The sequence below is a fragment of the Lampris incognitus genome, chromosome 20 (assembly GCF_029633865.1).
Source record: "Lampris incognitus isolate fLamInc1 chromosome 20, fLamInc1.hap2, whole genome shotgun sequence".
Taxonomy (NCBI): Eukaryota; Metazoa; Chordata; class Actinopteri; order Lampriformes; family Lampridae; genus Lampris; species Lampris incognitus.
Window position 1 is genome coordinate 3,589,560 of NC_079230.1, and position 13,760 is coordinate 3,603,319.

A 13,760-nucleotide genomic window follows, 5' to 3' on the forward strand; every position below is an offset into this window, starting at 1 on the left:
TAAGTTAATCAAACAACGGTATGTCTTTCCTACCAAGCCAGGGGTATTGAGGAAACGTGGGAACACATCCAGGACTGTTGACGAGTTTTGCTGGACTTGAAGCAGTGTCTGACGGTGTTGAAATGTTGCCCTGGTCTTCTCTTTGCCAACCGATGCATCAGTTGTATGCTTCAATAAGGACGCTGCCTCGCAGCATTCCTCGCCAAACAGTCGCTTGTCAGTTAGGAGAAAATCCCTCTTGCTCTTTGGACCGTCTCGATAGGCAGTGCTGGTTGAGCATCTCCGGGACTGAACTGCAGTGCTGCGCTGGACTGTCTTTATCCTCCAGGCCAAATAGCCAGATCCACTGTCTGCATCATAGTAGTGCTCCTGTACAATCCAAAAAGAACAACACTAAACAGAACTGAGGGGTCACAGCATTACAGGGCAACTTCAGAATAACCTCCCTTCATAAACTGTAATATAACCATTCATGTGCAAACGTACATATCCATTTTTTGAGTAAGGATCTCTGAGGTTGGGAAATAGAGTGATGATGCCAAGAGCATATTTTGTCCGCACATCGGTTGGTGGGATCCTCCTTTAAAAGTAGAAAACATATTATTTTTCAAGCTGTAAAATATTATAAAAGTATGGAATCCGTTTGGTGCCATTATAATTAAACAACACTCCTTAGATGTCAAACTACAATAAGAATTTGAGAGAGAATAAAACTCACTAAACCAAAAAAAATGGTCATCTCAAAAGTAAACCTTACTAATGCAAACAAATAATGTGTAATCTTTTTTTTTGTTGGATTTCCCCCCTTTTTCTCCCCAATTGTATCCGGCCAATTACCCCACTCTTGTGAGCCGTCCCGGTCTCTGCTCCACCCCCTCTGCTGATCCGGGGAGGGCTGCAGACTACCACATGCCTCCTCCCATACATGTGGAGTCACCAGCCGCTTCTTTTCACCTGACAGTGGGGAGGTTCACCAGGGGGACGTAGTGCGTAGGAGAATCACGCTATTCCCCCCCTCACCCCAAACAGGCGCCCCAACTGACCAGAGGAGGCGCTAGTGCAGTGACCAGGACACATACCCACATCTGGCTACCCACCCACAGACACGGCCAATTGTGTCTAGGGTCGCCCGACCAACATGGGGATCTTCGAAGATCCCCATGTTGGTAGGCAACAGAATAGACCACTACGCCACCCGGGCGCCCATAATTCATGTAATCGTGTAAAATACTGGTCCTTTACTTTTTTGATACCATGTCCTTCTGTATACAGTTCCCTCTGCTACTCACTCACTGGTCATACTTTTGCCCCTGTCAGTTTTGCGATTACACTGCCAGCTATTCACACCCTCGCACACACACCTCTCACATGCAGGTTTTTTTTAGGGGTGTGCCCCATTGGCTAATGAACTTTTGTAAGTTAATAAGTTTTACTTTAGAGATGACTTTTTTTCCAGTTTTATTTGGTCCTGTGTACGACGTTAACCTGCAACCGTCAGTTCGGCGGCGGCTAAACCGGCACCCCCACTTCAGCCCTTGGGTTGTTGTGAGGAGGGTGTGTGGACACCCAGCAGGACTAAAAACAAAACTTGTCAAAGGGCGGATGAGTTCCTCTGTGAACCAACAGCCATCCATACCTGGAGAGGAGATAGGGACCACCAGGTACTCCCCCTACTGACACACAATGATGGCTCAACCTGTTGAGGCATCAGCTGTGCTCCTACCACCTCCATGGGTTACAGAACTGATGATGATGATAACGAGTTTTATTCTCTCTCAAATTCTTATTTTTGTTAGATATTTAATTACATTTTGTCTTATTAGACTAACACAAATCTGTTTCCATATAAAAGCCCCTTTTATTATATTACTGCAATAGGAGACCACAATAATGAAATAGCTTTTAAATATAGAACAAGGCTCTGTGACAAGCACCTTATTCCTCAGTTGTTTTCAAAATGGACACACATCATTTGTAGAGAGAGGATGAGCACCAGGGGGACATGAAATGCTTACCCATGAACTTCGGTCATGTCCGCCACCAGTAGCTTTACCATCTGTCGCCGTGCACCATCCATCAGTGTCTTCATCTTGTCATATTCACACAAGACTTTTTCTCCCCCTGGCTTAGACTGGAGAACCTCTCTCACCATCTAAAGATGAAGAAGAGTCAGAAGATGAGTCATCGTGTTAGCCTTTCCTGCAGCGAGGCCACAGTTCATCTGCACAATATCTGTGTGTTTGAGGATTAATGACTAATTTAATTCATTAAAGAAATTGAGGTAGCTATATATACTGCTTTTGCTGATTCCCGATCAGCGTGGCTTCTTTTCACTCCACGGTTCGTCTCAAGAACCACTGTTGCATCAGAGGAATCAGACGGCACAGAGGATGACGTGTCTGACACATGCGACTCCACTGAAACGTACAATACATCTTGATGAAGCACAACTGCAACACACTTAAAAGAAACACACACACAGCTGAAAAAATATTACTGCTCAAGGCCCCCTAACAACTTTCATGACTTGTCAGCCAAACTGTCCATCACAGAAAGGCACAACAGGTTCGCCCCCACTGACAGAGAAACTACCACCCCTTCACCCCTCCACTATACTTGTCAGCATCACAGTACTTCTGGTTGATGATCCTCATGTGTCCCTGACAAGGCGAAGTCTTACCTGTACACTCTTCTGTGGACACATGGATGGTAAGGTCCCCTGCTTGTACAAGCTCCTCAAACACATCTGCATCCACCTCTGTCCCTGACTCATCTGTCAAGCGCAGCTCCGTCTGTAGTGGAAGACCTAACGTTTCTATGGCTGACAGAATATTACATTCAGAAAAGTGGTCCTTTGTATGCTTCTGTTATTGACACTTTGTTTTCTTCAGCGGCAGCATTCTGAGCTGTGTGCAGTTTCTCTTTTTCTACATTTTAGATAATATACCAACTGTGCATTCTGACTTGCTCACAAGACATGACTACAATTGGTCAACATAATAACACAACCGGATTGGGGGCAATATAACCATATTAAAATCACATTATAACATGAACTGACATCGTAGCAGCTAATTAGTTTACTGCAACAATCGGGCCGTGTGAAAAAAGTAACACCAACCTTTCTGAAGAAATGTATTGTAGTCTTCATAGCCTCCTTCGGTCTCTGCCACTTGAACATACTTCTGACTTTCACCAAATCTCACCTTGACCAACACAATGTGCTATAAAGACTTTCCATGTGTTTTTAAGTAACTTCACGTTTCCCTTTATGTAAAAGTGTCTAACCAATATTAGAAAATGCATACCGCACAATGTATGAACAATATTCCCGTACAATAATGACAAAAAATACATATTTACCCACCCAAATACAGTATACAGTTAAGAACACGTGCACCTGTGATGTATTGCTCTAGCTAGCTTTAAAGTCTTGAAACCTTAACAGAAAACGTGCTTCATCTGTTTACATCTCTACTGCATTCCTGCGACACTGGAATTACAAATGTGCAAACCTATATCACGCATAAATATGCATATTAATAGATATTGCTGTACAACAGAGACATCAATATACGTATATTTACCCATCCTAATACAGTATGGAAAGAGCCAGTTGAGGTGGTTAGGGCCCCTGATCAGGATGCCTCCTGGGCACCTTCCTTTGGAGGTTTACCGGGCATGGCCAACTGGGAGGAGACCCCGGGGTAGACCCAGAACTCGCTGGAGGGACTACATGTCCAGTCTGGCCTGGGAACTCCTTGGGATCCCCCAGGAGGAGCTGGAGGGCGTTGCTGGGGAGAGGGACGTCTGGAGTGCCCTCCTTAGCTTGCTGCCACCGCCACCCGACCCCGGAGAAGCGGCTGGTGATGAATGAGTACAGCATGAAGGTGCAAACATGCAGCTAACGAGTCGTCGCTCTGAAAATAACTGTGTTGTGCTCATTCTGATTTAGCTTCGTTAGCCATGAGCCACGTGAAAATTATAACTGTATTCATCTCACTTAGCTACACATATATTAGGTTTATACTGCTTTGTTAGCTAAGCATGGTGAGCTGGTTGGCTAATGTAACCAACAAGGGCAGTTAACTTTAGCTACCTGCAGAAATACACTACTGGGTAGAATCTTTAATTAAATAGACATATCTGCTTCGATCTACTTAGACATGAATGTTCCTAGTCACAGTTTGAGTGATGTCTGATCATGTCCAGTCCCAAGAAAAGAGAGTGTCTGGCTAGTGTCCCGCCTCTTTCAGACAAACGCGAACAGCTTTAACTTCTGGAGTAACACTAGCTGTCTTGTGAAATCAGCACTGTAGAGTTGTTCGCAGAATGACATTTGACTCCCTGTATCAACACCAACTCTTTTTGAAGAACAACTCTTGTAGTTGAATTACACTGAACATGAGTATTTTTACTCTCAACCCGTAACACTGAAAATCTAACGCTTTCGATTTTGCTGTGTATTTCTGCAGTGGTTGTCCAGCCATCTGGCAACTCTTCACTACCACCCACTGCCTGTCTTAACTCCTCCCTGAACTCCACAGGCCGTCTTCCTTCTTCAACTTCCACCATTGGATCCTTTATTCTGCCGTCACTCTCTTCCTCTTCTTGGTCTCCAAAGTCATCCTCCAGACCACCATCCGATGCTGCCTAGCTATGTTCTCCCCTGTCACCACCTTGCAGTCTCCAATCCCTTTCAGATTGCGCCTCCTACATAAGATATAGTCCACCTGTGTGCACTCTCCTCCACTCTTGTACGTCACCCTGTGTTCCTCCCTCTTCTTGAAATATGTATTCACCACAGCCATTTCCATCCTTTTCACAAAATCCACCACCATCTGTCCTTCCACATTCCTCTCCTTGACACCATCGCTACCCATCACCTCCTCATCACCTCTGTTCCCTTCACCAACATGTCCATTGAAGTTCGCTCCAATCACCACTCTCTCCTCCTTGGGTTCCCTCTCCACCACGTCGTCCAACTCACTCCAGAATTCTTCTTTCTCTTCCATCTCACACCCACCTTGCGGGGCTTATGCGCTGATAACATTCATCAAAATGGAAAACATACCTGCGATTTCCAGCTTCCTACTCATCACTCTGACACTCTCTTCACCTCCAGCACGCTCTTGACATACTCTTCCTTCAGAATTACCCCTACCCCATTACTCCTCCCATTCGCACCATGGTAGAAGAGTTTGAACCCACCTCCGATACTCCTGGCCTTACTCCCCTTCCACCTGGTCTCTTGCACACACAGTACGCCTACCTTTCTTCTCTCCATCATGTCAGCCAGCTCTCTCCCTTTACCAGTCATAGTGCCAACATTCAAAGTTCTGACTCTCACCTCCACACTCCTACCCTTCCTCCTCTCCCGCTGCCTCTGGACATGCCTTCTCCCTCTCCTTCTCCTTCACCCAACAGTAGCACAGTTTTCATTGGCACCCTGCTGGCCAACAGTACCGGTGGTGGTCATTGGTAACCCGGGCCTCGACTGATCTGGTATGGAAGTCTGATTCATGATCCGCATATTTGATTTGGCAGATTTTAACGCTGGATGCCCTTCCTGATGTGACCCTCCCCATTTATCCGGGTGCGGTCGGGGCACTAAGAATGCACTGGCTGCATCCTCGGTGGCTGGGTTTTTGGTTCAAATTGCTATAATAAACATTTGATAACGCCAAATGATAATAACTGACAACTTCAGCTATCTATAATCCTTGAAAAGTACCATCCTTTGCTCTAATGTTATGCTATTCATCATTTGAAAGAGTAGGAGTCACTTTTCTCACACAGAAATTTCATTTAAGATTGTTTTTCCAATTCTTTTCTAGGCAGGAGAGGAAGATCCTCATCATTTACAGCTAAACAGCAACTATAGCTTTGACACCACCCCTGCTTCTGCCACACCCAGTTTACATGCAAGGTAATGAAAAGAGGGAATGGCGTTTCAATCAATGAATCTTACTTTTTATCTTAGAAATTATTCAGATGGGCATCCGAGTGGCATGGTGGTCTATTCCGTTGCCTACCAACACGAGGATCGCCGGTTCAAATCCCCGTGTTGCCTTGGTCAGCCGTCCCTACAGACACAATTGGCCGTGTCTGTGGGCGGGTGGGAAGCCGGATGTGGGTACGTGTCCTGGTCGCTGAACTAGCGCCTCCTCTGGTTGGTCGGGGCGCCTGTTCGGGGGGCAGGGGGAACTGGGGGGAATAGCGTGATCCTCCCACGTGCTACGTCCCCCTGGTGAAACTCCTCAATGTCAGGTGAAAAGAAGCGACTGGCGACTCCACATGTATGGGAGGAGGCATGTGGTAGTCTGCAGCCCTCCCCGGATCAGCAGAGGGGGTGGAGCAGAGACCGGGACGGCTCGGGAGAGTGGGGTGATTGGCCAAGTACAACTGGGGGAAAAGGGGGGGGGTTAGCTGTCCCGATTAAGATTGGAGAATCATCCCCACTAATTGGTTATTACTGTTCAGGTGGGAGGTGGAGTTTGCTGTTGTTAATAAGCTCTTTTTCTTAGGTTGGATTTCAAATAACTTCAGCACAGACCAGCTTCTTAAAGTATTTTGCTAAAAACCATCATTTAGAGGTCTGTAGTTGTGATGAAAATCTGAATCCCGTGTACATTTTTTTTTCAGAAGTTAGCACAAAATAAAAGTTTGGCGAGGAAAAGGAAAAGATCCTGTCTGCAGGGAAGGAGGGTTGACGGAACTTAAAACTTTCAGATAGGCAAATACTTTTCTGAAAAAACTGATGGTGATGGGTGGGTTAAATGAAAGGTCCACTTTTTTGAAAACAGACGTCATTCAAATGTTATCGGACATGATTTAGAGTCATACGAAAACTTCACTGACTACTTTATTGTTGAGAAACTTGGACACTTTATTTAGTCAGATAGGGCAAACCCCAGAAAGTAGAATCAGTTCGTTTTTTGGCTTTATTCCCCCTTTTTCTCCCCAATTGTACTTGGCCAATTACCCCACTCTTCCAAGCCATCCCGGTCTCTGCTCCACCCCTTCTGCCGATCCGGGGAGGGCTGCAGACTACCACATGCCTCCTCCCATACATGTGGAGTCGCCCGTGTTGGTAGGCAACGGAGTAGACCGCCACGCTACCTGGAGACACCTTTGGACACCACGTTTAGTGGGAGAAACGTTACATCAATCATCTAAGTGACTTTGTCTGTGTCAGCTGACTGCAGGTATCCCCAACCTCATAAACAGCACAGTTGTGTCACAACCAAAACCAGCGATCAGTTTCATACGCATGACATTTAGAGTTAAAATGGCCACATGTATTTTCATAGAGGATTGGGCAATAGTTGCGATAGCGGCATTGTAAGATGGCAACAGAGGGAGTTGTTCCTTATCCGATGTGAGGGTCTGAGGACAGGATGTTGTGTTGCTGTAAAGTCCCTTGAGGCAAATTTGTAATTTGTGATATTGGGCTATACAAATAAAAATGGCTTGACTTGACAGATGTGCCCTTAGGCCCCCCCCCCCCCTCGGTTCAGGGATGGTCGTTCCCTCTTCACATAGATGGCCTCTTTGACTCCCTGTTCAAACCAGCGTTCCTCCCTATCAAGGATGAATCAGAATCAGAATACTTGATTCATCCCCGAGGGGAAATTGAGTTCTTTACAGACACTCGCGCTCTAATAACTAAAAACCAACAAGATACAAGATAAGAAAATAGAAGCAGAAACAAATAGAAATAAAAGATAAATAAGAAATAGAAATAAGAACAACATATATCAACAAGCATGGTGCACATAACACCTTATCTATACTGCACTACCGCAGCACACAACAAGCAACACAAACAAAACTTGACAGGGCCAGTCCAATGACCGTTAACTCAAGAGTGTCTGACAGTCTGAGTCTGAGGGAGGAGTTGTAAAGTTTGATGGCCACAGGCAGGAATGACCTCCTGTGGCACTCTGGTGCTTTTCGGCAGAATGAGTCTATTACTAAAGACGTGCACATCCTCATTGTTGAAAGAGTGGCCACTGGCCTGTAGATGGGTGTAAACCACGGAGTCCTCGCCTGACAAGGTAGCTCTTCTCTATTAGCAGCTGTCTTATCACTAAGATGAGTGATGAAACCTTTCTCCCACTAAACTTTGTCCAGATGAACTGACTCAACTTTCTGGAATTTCCTTACCTGGATTATCAAGCATGCATTGAGACAAATAGGGCAATCATTTAAGATTTCAAAAGTCAGGATTTATCTTGCTTAGTTTAAAAACATTAATGTTCATTCTCCACCCTGATGCAAATACAAAGAAGAACAGAATCAGAATCATGACATTCTTTATTTGTCCTCTCAGGTCAGTGACCAACCAGTTTAAGAATGAAGAAAGCCCCAGCAGAGACCTCCAAGACAGAAACGCTGTACAACCACAACAACAACAACAACAGATAAACTACGAAGAAGAAGATGATAACATAGATGGAGTGCCAGATCCAGCCGACAGTGAACAGAATGGTGGAGAAGATCAGAGACAGGATGACAGTGATGAGCCAGGTGACAAAGGAGATGACGACTGGAAACCGAATGAGAGTGATGAGGACTTGAAGGAGAACGATTATGAATTGTGGTCACCCAAAACAACAAGGAAACGTCGTATCAAGCATCGTGGGCAAGTTGTCAAGAGAAGGAAATCAGTAGAAATGTCTCAAGAGGAGTCTGTTAAGAAAAATAACCCTACTCAGGCTTGCAGAGTCTGCGGAACTCTGCATGGGTCAGAAACCATTTTGATCAAACACGCCTGGAGTCACCTGGAAGATCCTGGACATCTTTGCGGGGCGTGTGGAGAACCTGCAGAATCTGCGAAGGCTTTGGAGGATCATCTTCAGAGTCACCAGAAAACTCACAGTTGTCACATTTGTGGGAAGTTGTACCTCAGCATTATTCCATTCAGAAGCCACGTAGCAGCTCACGAAGGGATTAAACCATATAAATGTGGCGTTTGCTGCAAGGAATTTACTCTGAAGTCGTCTTTCAAGTGTCATGAGAGGCTCCACGTGATGAATAAACCCCACAAATGTGATGTTTGCCATAGAGCATTTGTTTTAAAGAGAGAGGTCGAATCTCACCGCAGGATCCACATGGGCAGCAAGTCTTTCAGCTGCAGTGTGTGCGGTAAATCTCTCAGCAACTTGAGGTCATTTTCCCACCACATGCTGCTCCACAGGGGGGAAAGGCGCCATAGCTGTCAGGTTTGTGGGAAGCGTTTCATCCAACTTAGAGGATTGCAGCAGCACGAGAAAATTCACACAAAATAAAACGTACCCCCGCCATGTTTGCTGCAAAGCATTACTTACAAATGAGCGCACACGTGAGAATGCACACTGAGGAGTCTGTATCGTTGCAGCGAATGTGGCAAAGACCTTGTGTACAAGGGGCCGCTAATCATTAGGGGTTGGGACGATTCACAGATCTCACTTTGTGGAAGAAAAGGTACAGACCTGCCGCTCCCTGAATGCTCCTAAAACTTCATATATTCCCATACAAATTAGTTTTAGATCAACTGCACGAAAAGGTTATGATAAGGTCTGTCTAAAACGACCATGGGCAGTCATGACCGCATGTTATTTGTGTGTCACGTCACTATTTATGATGTGTGTTGTTCACGTCATTTCCTTCGCAACGTTCACGTTTTATAGGCCTCGTTACATTTGTTAGATTAGCAATATGTGATTTCCATCTTGTTTTTCTGGTAATTTTTCCAACATGTCTGGGTACAGCCGCCGTTTCAGACGCACCATGACTACCACCGAGGCGTTACAGTATTTACAGGCGTTGGGACAGCGGCCATTTTAAATTGTTTGAAAACTAGTATTGTAATGATCACAGATGCGCTAGCCCGTCGACTAACGGGTCCAACCCGTTAGTCAACGGGTTAGCGCAGTCGCCTGTGGTCCGAGCAACCCAGGTTCGCATCCCGGCTGCAGCGGATTCCCAGCTGCCTCCTGAATTCGCTACGTATTCAAGTTGTTAAAATGCTGTAGTCGTTTCCTAACAGACATACTAACATATGTAATGCATTAATACCTCAACTGGGTATTTATCCTGACAGAATATAGAGTTTAAAAACCGGCGGTCATTTTGACCGCCCATGGTCGTTTTAGCTAGGAGTGAAATCCCGGTCGTTCTAGTGTTAATAACTCACGATTTCATGAAATGGGGAGCGTCTTGAACCATGAAGACCGTATCGAACGAGTCAGAATTAGATCCAGTATCGTCCAAACCTTACTAATCATTCACATGAGGAGCCACACTGGAGACATGCCATACAGCTGCCAACAATGTGGAGTATGTGCCTCTGCCTCAAAGCCCACCATAAGATTCACCAGGCAGGAGAGAGTTCAGCATCAGCAGGCTCCATGTCCTGAAGCAGTGGCTCCAATCATCCATCCATTACCCGAACTGCTTATCCTGCTCTCGGGGTCACAGGGATGCTGGAGCCTATCCCAACAGTCACTGGGCGGCAGGCGGGGGGACACCCTGGACAGGCTGCCAGGCCATCACACACACACACACACACACACACACACACACGTACACGTTCATACCTAGGAGTAATTTAGTACAGCCGATTCACCTGACCTACATGTCTTTGGACTGTGGGAGGAAACCGGAGCACCTGGGAAAACCCTCGCAGACACGGGGGAGAACATACAAACTCCACACAGAGGACGACCCCCAAGGTCGGGCTACCCCGGGGCTCGGACCCGGGACCTTCTTGCTGTGAGGCGACTGCGCTAACCACTGCGCCACCGTGCTGCCCTGGCTCCAATCAATGTCAAGTCAAGTGCCACCGTCTCCAAGCCATACAACATAGCTGGTCTCCACTGCCATCTTGTAAACCTTCCCTTTAACTCTTGCTGGTACCCTTCTGTCACACATCACTCCTGACACTCTTCTCCACCCACTCCACCCTGCCTGCCCTCTCTTCTTCACCTCTCTACTGTACTCCCCGTTACTTTCCAAGTGAAAGTGTGCTTATCAAACCTGCAGTAAAACCCGTTTAGGTCGTCAGCCAGTTGATGGTTCCCTGCAGTGTGGGGGGATGGTCTCCTCTAGTTGGTATAATGTCCTTCAGACCGCTCCAGACTGATGATGGGTCGTTGACAGAAAACCTGTTTTTCAACTTTTCAGAGTAGCACCTTTTTGCCACTCTGATCTCCTTTGTGAGTGTATTTTTGGCTTTGTTATACCAGATCCTGTCTCCTGAGTTTTGCTGTGAACCAGGGTTTATCGCTGTTGAAGGTACAGAAGGTTTTGGTGGACACACACATGTCCTCACAAAAGCTGGTGTAAGATGTCACAGTGTCAGTAAGTTCGTCCAGGTCTGCAGATGCAGCCTCAACAACGCTCCAGTCGAGGCAGGCCTGCAGCTCCAGTTTTGACTCATTGGTCCATTTCCTCACAGTTTTAACCAGAGGCCTTGCTTTTAGTTTCTGCTTGTAGGTTGGATAAGATGGATCAGACAGTGGTCAGAGAGGCCCAGGGCTGCATGGGAGACAGAGTGATAGGTGTCCTTTAATATTGTGTAGCAATATTAAAGAGTTTACATTTTGTCCCACGACAACGTGCCTGTTGATCTGATGTGGCCACTTGAGTATGAGCACGTTTTTCTGCCAGATTTGTGTTGTCTCTCATAAAAACCATGGTCACAACTAATGTGAAAGATATGTTTGAATCATACTTTTGGAACATTTATAATGAACATAGAAATAAAATGGCTAAATTTTAAACTCGGAGTTGAATCTTTGAAAACAAGGCTTTGTTGAGGGTGTTTGTTGCTGTTCTAGTTACAACGTCTTTAAACAGTATTATGCAACAGTGCACCCTGCGATGCATTGGGACACATTCAATGATGTAATCTGAGGTCATCTGGTGTTTCATGTCTTCCAACACCCTCACCCAGGCCACCCCGACTTGATCAAGCCCTGGCTTATGTCCCAGCAGCATTAACACATGCTTGATCCATGGGCATTTGGAGACTCTTTCAGAGGCCTCCATTGTGATCCTGACGACTCTTATTTCTGGTAATACCCGGCATCATTATTATCTCAGAGATCCACCAGCACACACATCTGACAGTGCACCCACAAGATTTTGGCAGATGGAGGACACAGAGGTACTTTCCATCTCTTCCTGTCCTCTGCATCTTCCTCTGTCACACCAGCCACCTGCATCTCCTCCCTCACCACATCCATAAACCTCCTCTTTGGCCTTCCTCTTCTCCTCTTCCCTGGCAGCTCCATATTCAGCATCCTTCTCCCAGTACACCCAGCATCTCTCCTCCACACATGTCCAAACCATCTCCATCTTGTCTCTCTTGCTTTGTCTCCAAACCAACCTGAGCTGTCCCTCTAATATACTCGTTCCTAATCCTGTCCTTCTTCATCACTCCCAGTGAAAATCTTATCATCTTCATCTCTGCCACCTCCAGCTCCACCTCCTGTCTTTTCATCAGTGCCACTGTCTCCAAACCATACAACATAGCTGGTCTCACTACCATCTTGTAAACCTTCCCTTTAACTCTTGCTGGTACCCTTCTGTCACACATCACTCCTGACACTCTTCTCCACCCACTCCACCCTGCCTGCACTCTCTTCTTCACCTCTCTCCTGCACTCCCCGTTACTTTGGACAGTTGACCCCAAGTATTTAAACTCATACACCTCATACACCTCCATTCCTTGGATCCTCACCATTCCACTGTCCTCCCTCTCCTTCACGCATAGGTATTCTGTCTGGCTCCTGCTGACTTTCATTCCTCTTCTCTCCAGTGCATACCTCCACCTCTCCAGGCTCTCCTCCACCTCTCCAGGCTCTTCTCCACCTCTCCAGGCTCTCCTCAACATGCACCTTACTCTCGCTACAGATCACAATGTCATCCGCAAACATCATAGTCCATGGGGACTCCTGCCTGATCTCGTCCGACATCCAGGATGAGATACTTGAAATCCCAGCATCGCTACTGATCCGCAAAATAAAGGCGGATTTGCATGACGAGACCTGATGCATAGTTGTGGGTGGGGCCCACTTCGGCCCACCCGATCAGAAGGCTTAGATTTTTGCTGGATAATTCAATGAATATCAGTCAATGAATACTGTTTTAATTCCATTCTAGTTTCTTGCTTCTTGTTTACCATATGATGATGATAGGTCAGATGTTTTGAGTGGCATTGCGTTTCACACATGCCAGATAGTGAGCAGCCCCTCCTTTTCACTCGGCGTACAGCCCGCCCACTGCACACAGGAACACAAGCCTACTTTCCGCTGGCTAGCTGCTTGTAATGTAAGTTCAAATAAAAATCATGGCTAAACAAAGCAGTTTTGTTAAGTTTGTCACATAAAGACACGAGGAGCAGCAGGAGGAGGAGCAGCTGAAGTTCAGGCATCATTCTCAACTCACTAAGAAGTTAAGCTATGGGGTTCACGGACCTGGTAGAATTCAAGACTGCACAAATGTTGTACAAAGCAAGATATAATCTACTTCCTGGCAACATACAACAACTGTTCTCAGATCTGTTCTCGGTGGGGGGAGGGGGGGTCAATTTAAGAGGAAATTAGAATTTTAAGAAACGGCTCATACCACTCACAAAAGTATGTGTACTTCAAATTGTGGGGTAAGTTTGTGGAATGGTCTAGATCAGTGGTTCTCCACCTTTTTGGGGTCCTGGACCCCCTGTGTATTTTTGATCTACCCTGAGGACCCCTCCACCTGATCTTGGGGGA

At 46.1% G+C, this 13,760-nt stretch overlaps 1 protein-coding gene across 1 annotated transcript in view; it reads left to right on the forward strand.

Moving 5' to 3' along the window:
• Positions 1-11,245, forward strand: part of LOC130130935 (zinc finger protein 700-like) — a 28,498-nt gene extending 17,253 nt beyond the window's left edge. Inside the window, exons 4-6 of the mRNA XM_056300801.1 lie at positions 5,838-5,929; positions 8,336-9,150; positions 11,232-11,245. Of these exons, the coding sequence (XP_056156776.1) occupies positions 5,838-5,929; positions 8,336-9,150; positions 11,232-11,245 (921 nt within the window). The remainder of the gene's footprint in view (positions 1-5,837; positions 5,930-8,335; positions 9,151-11,231) is intronic.
• The last annotated feature ends 2,515 nt before the right edge of the window (positions 11,246-13,760 follow it).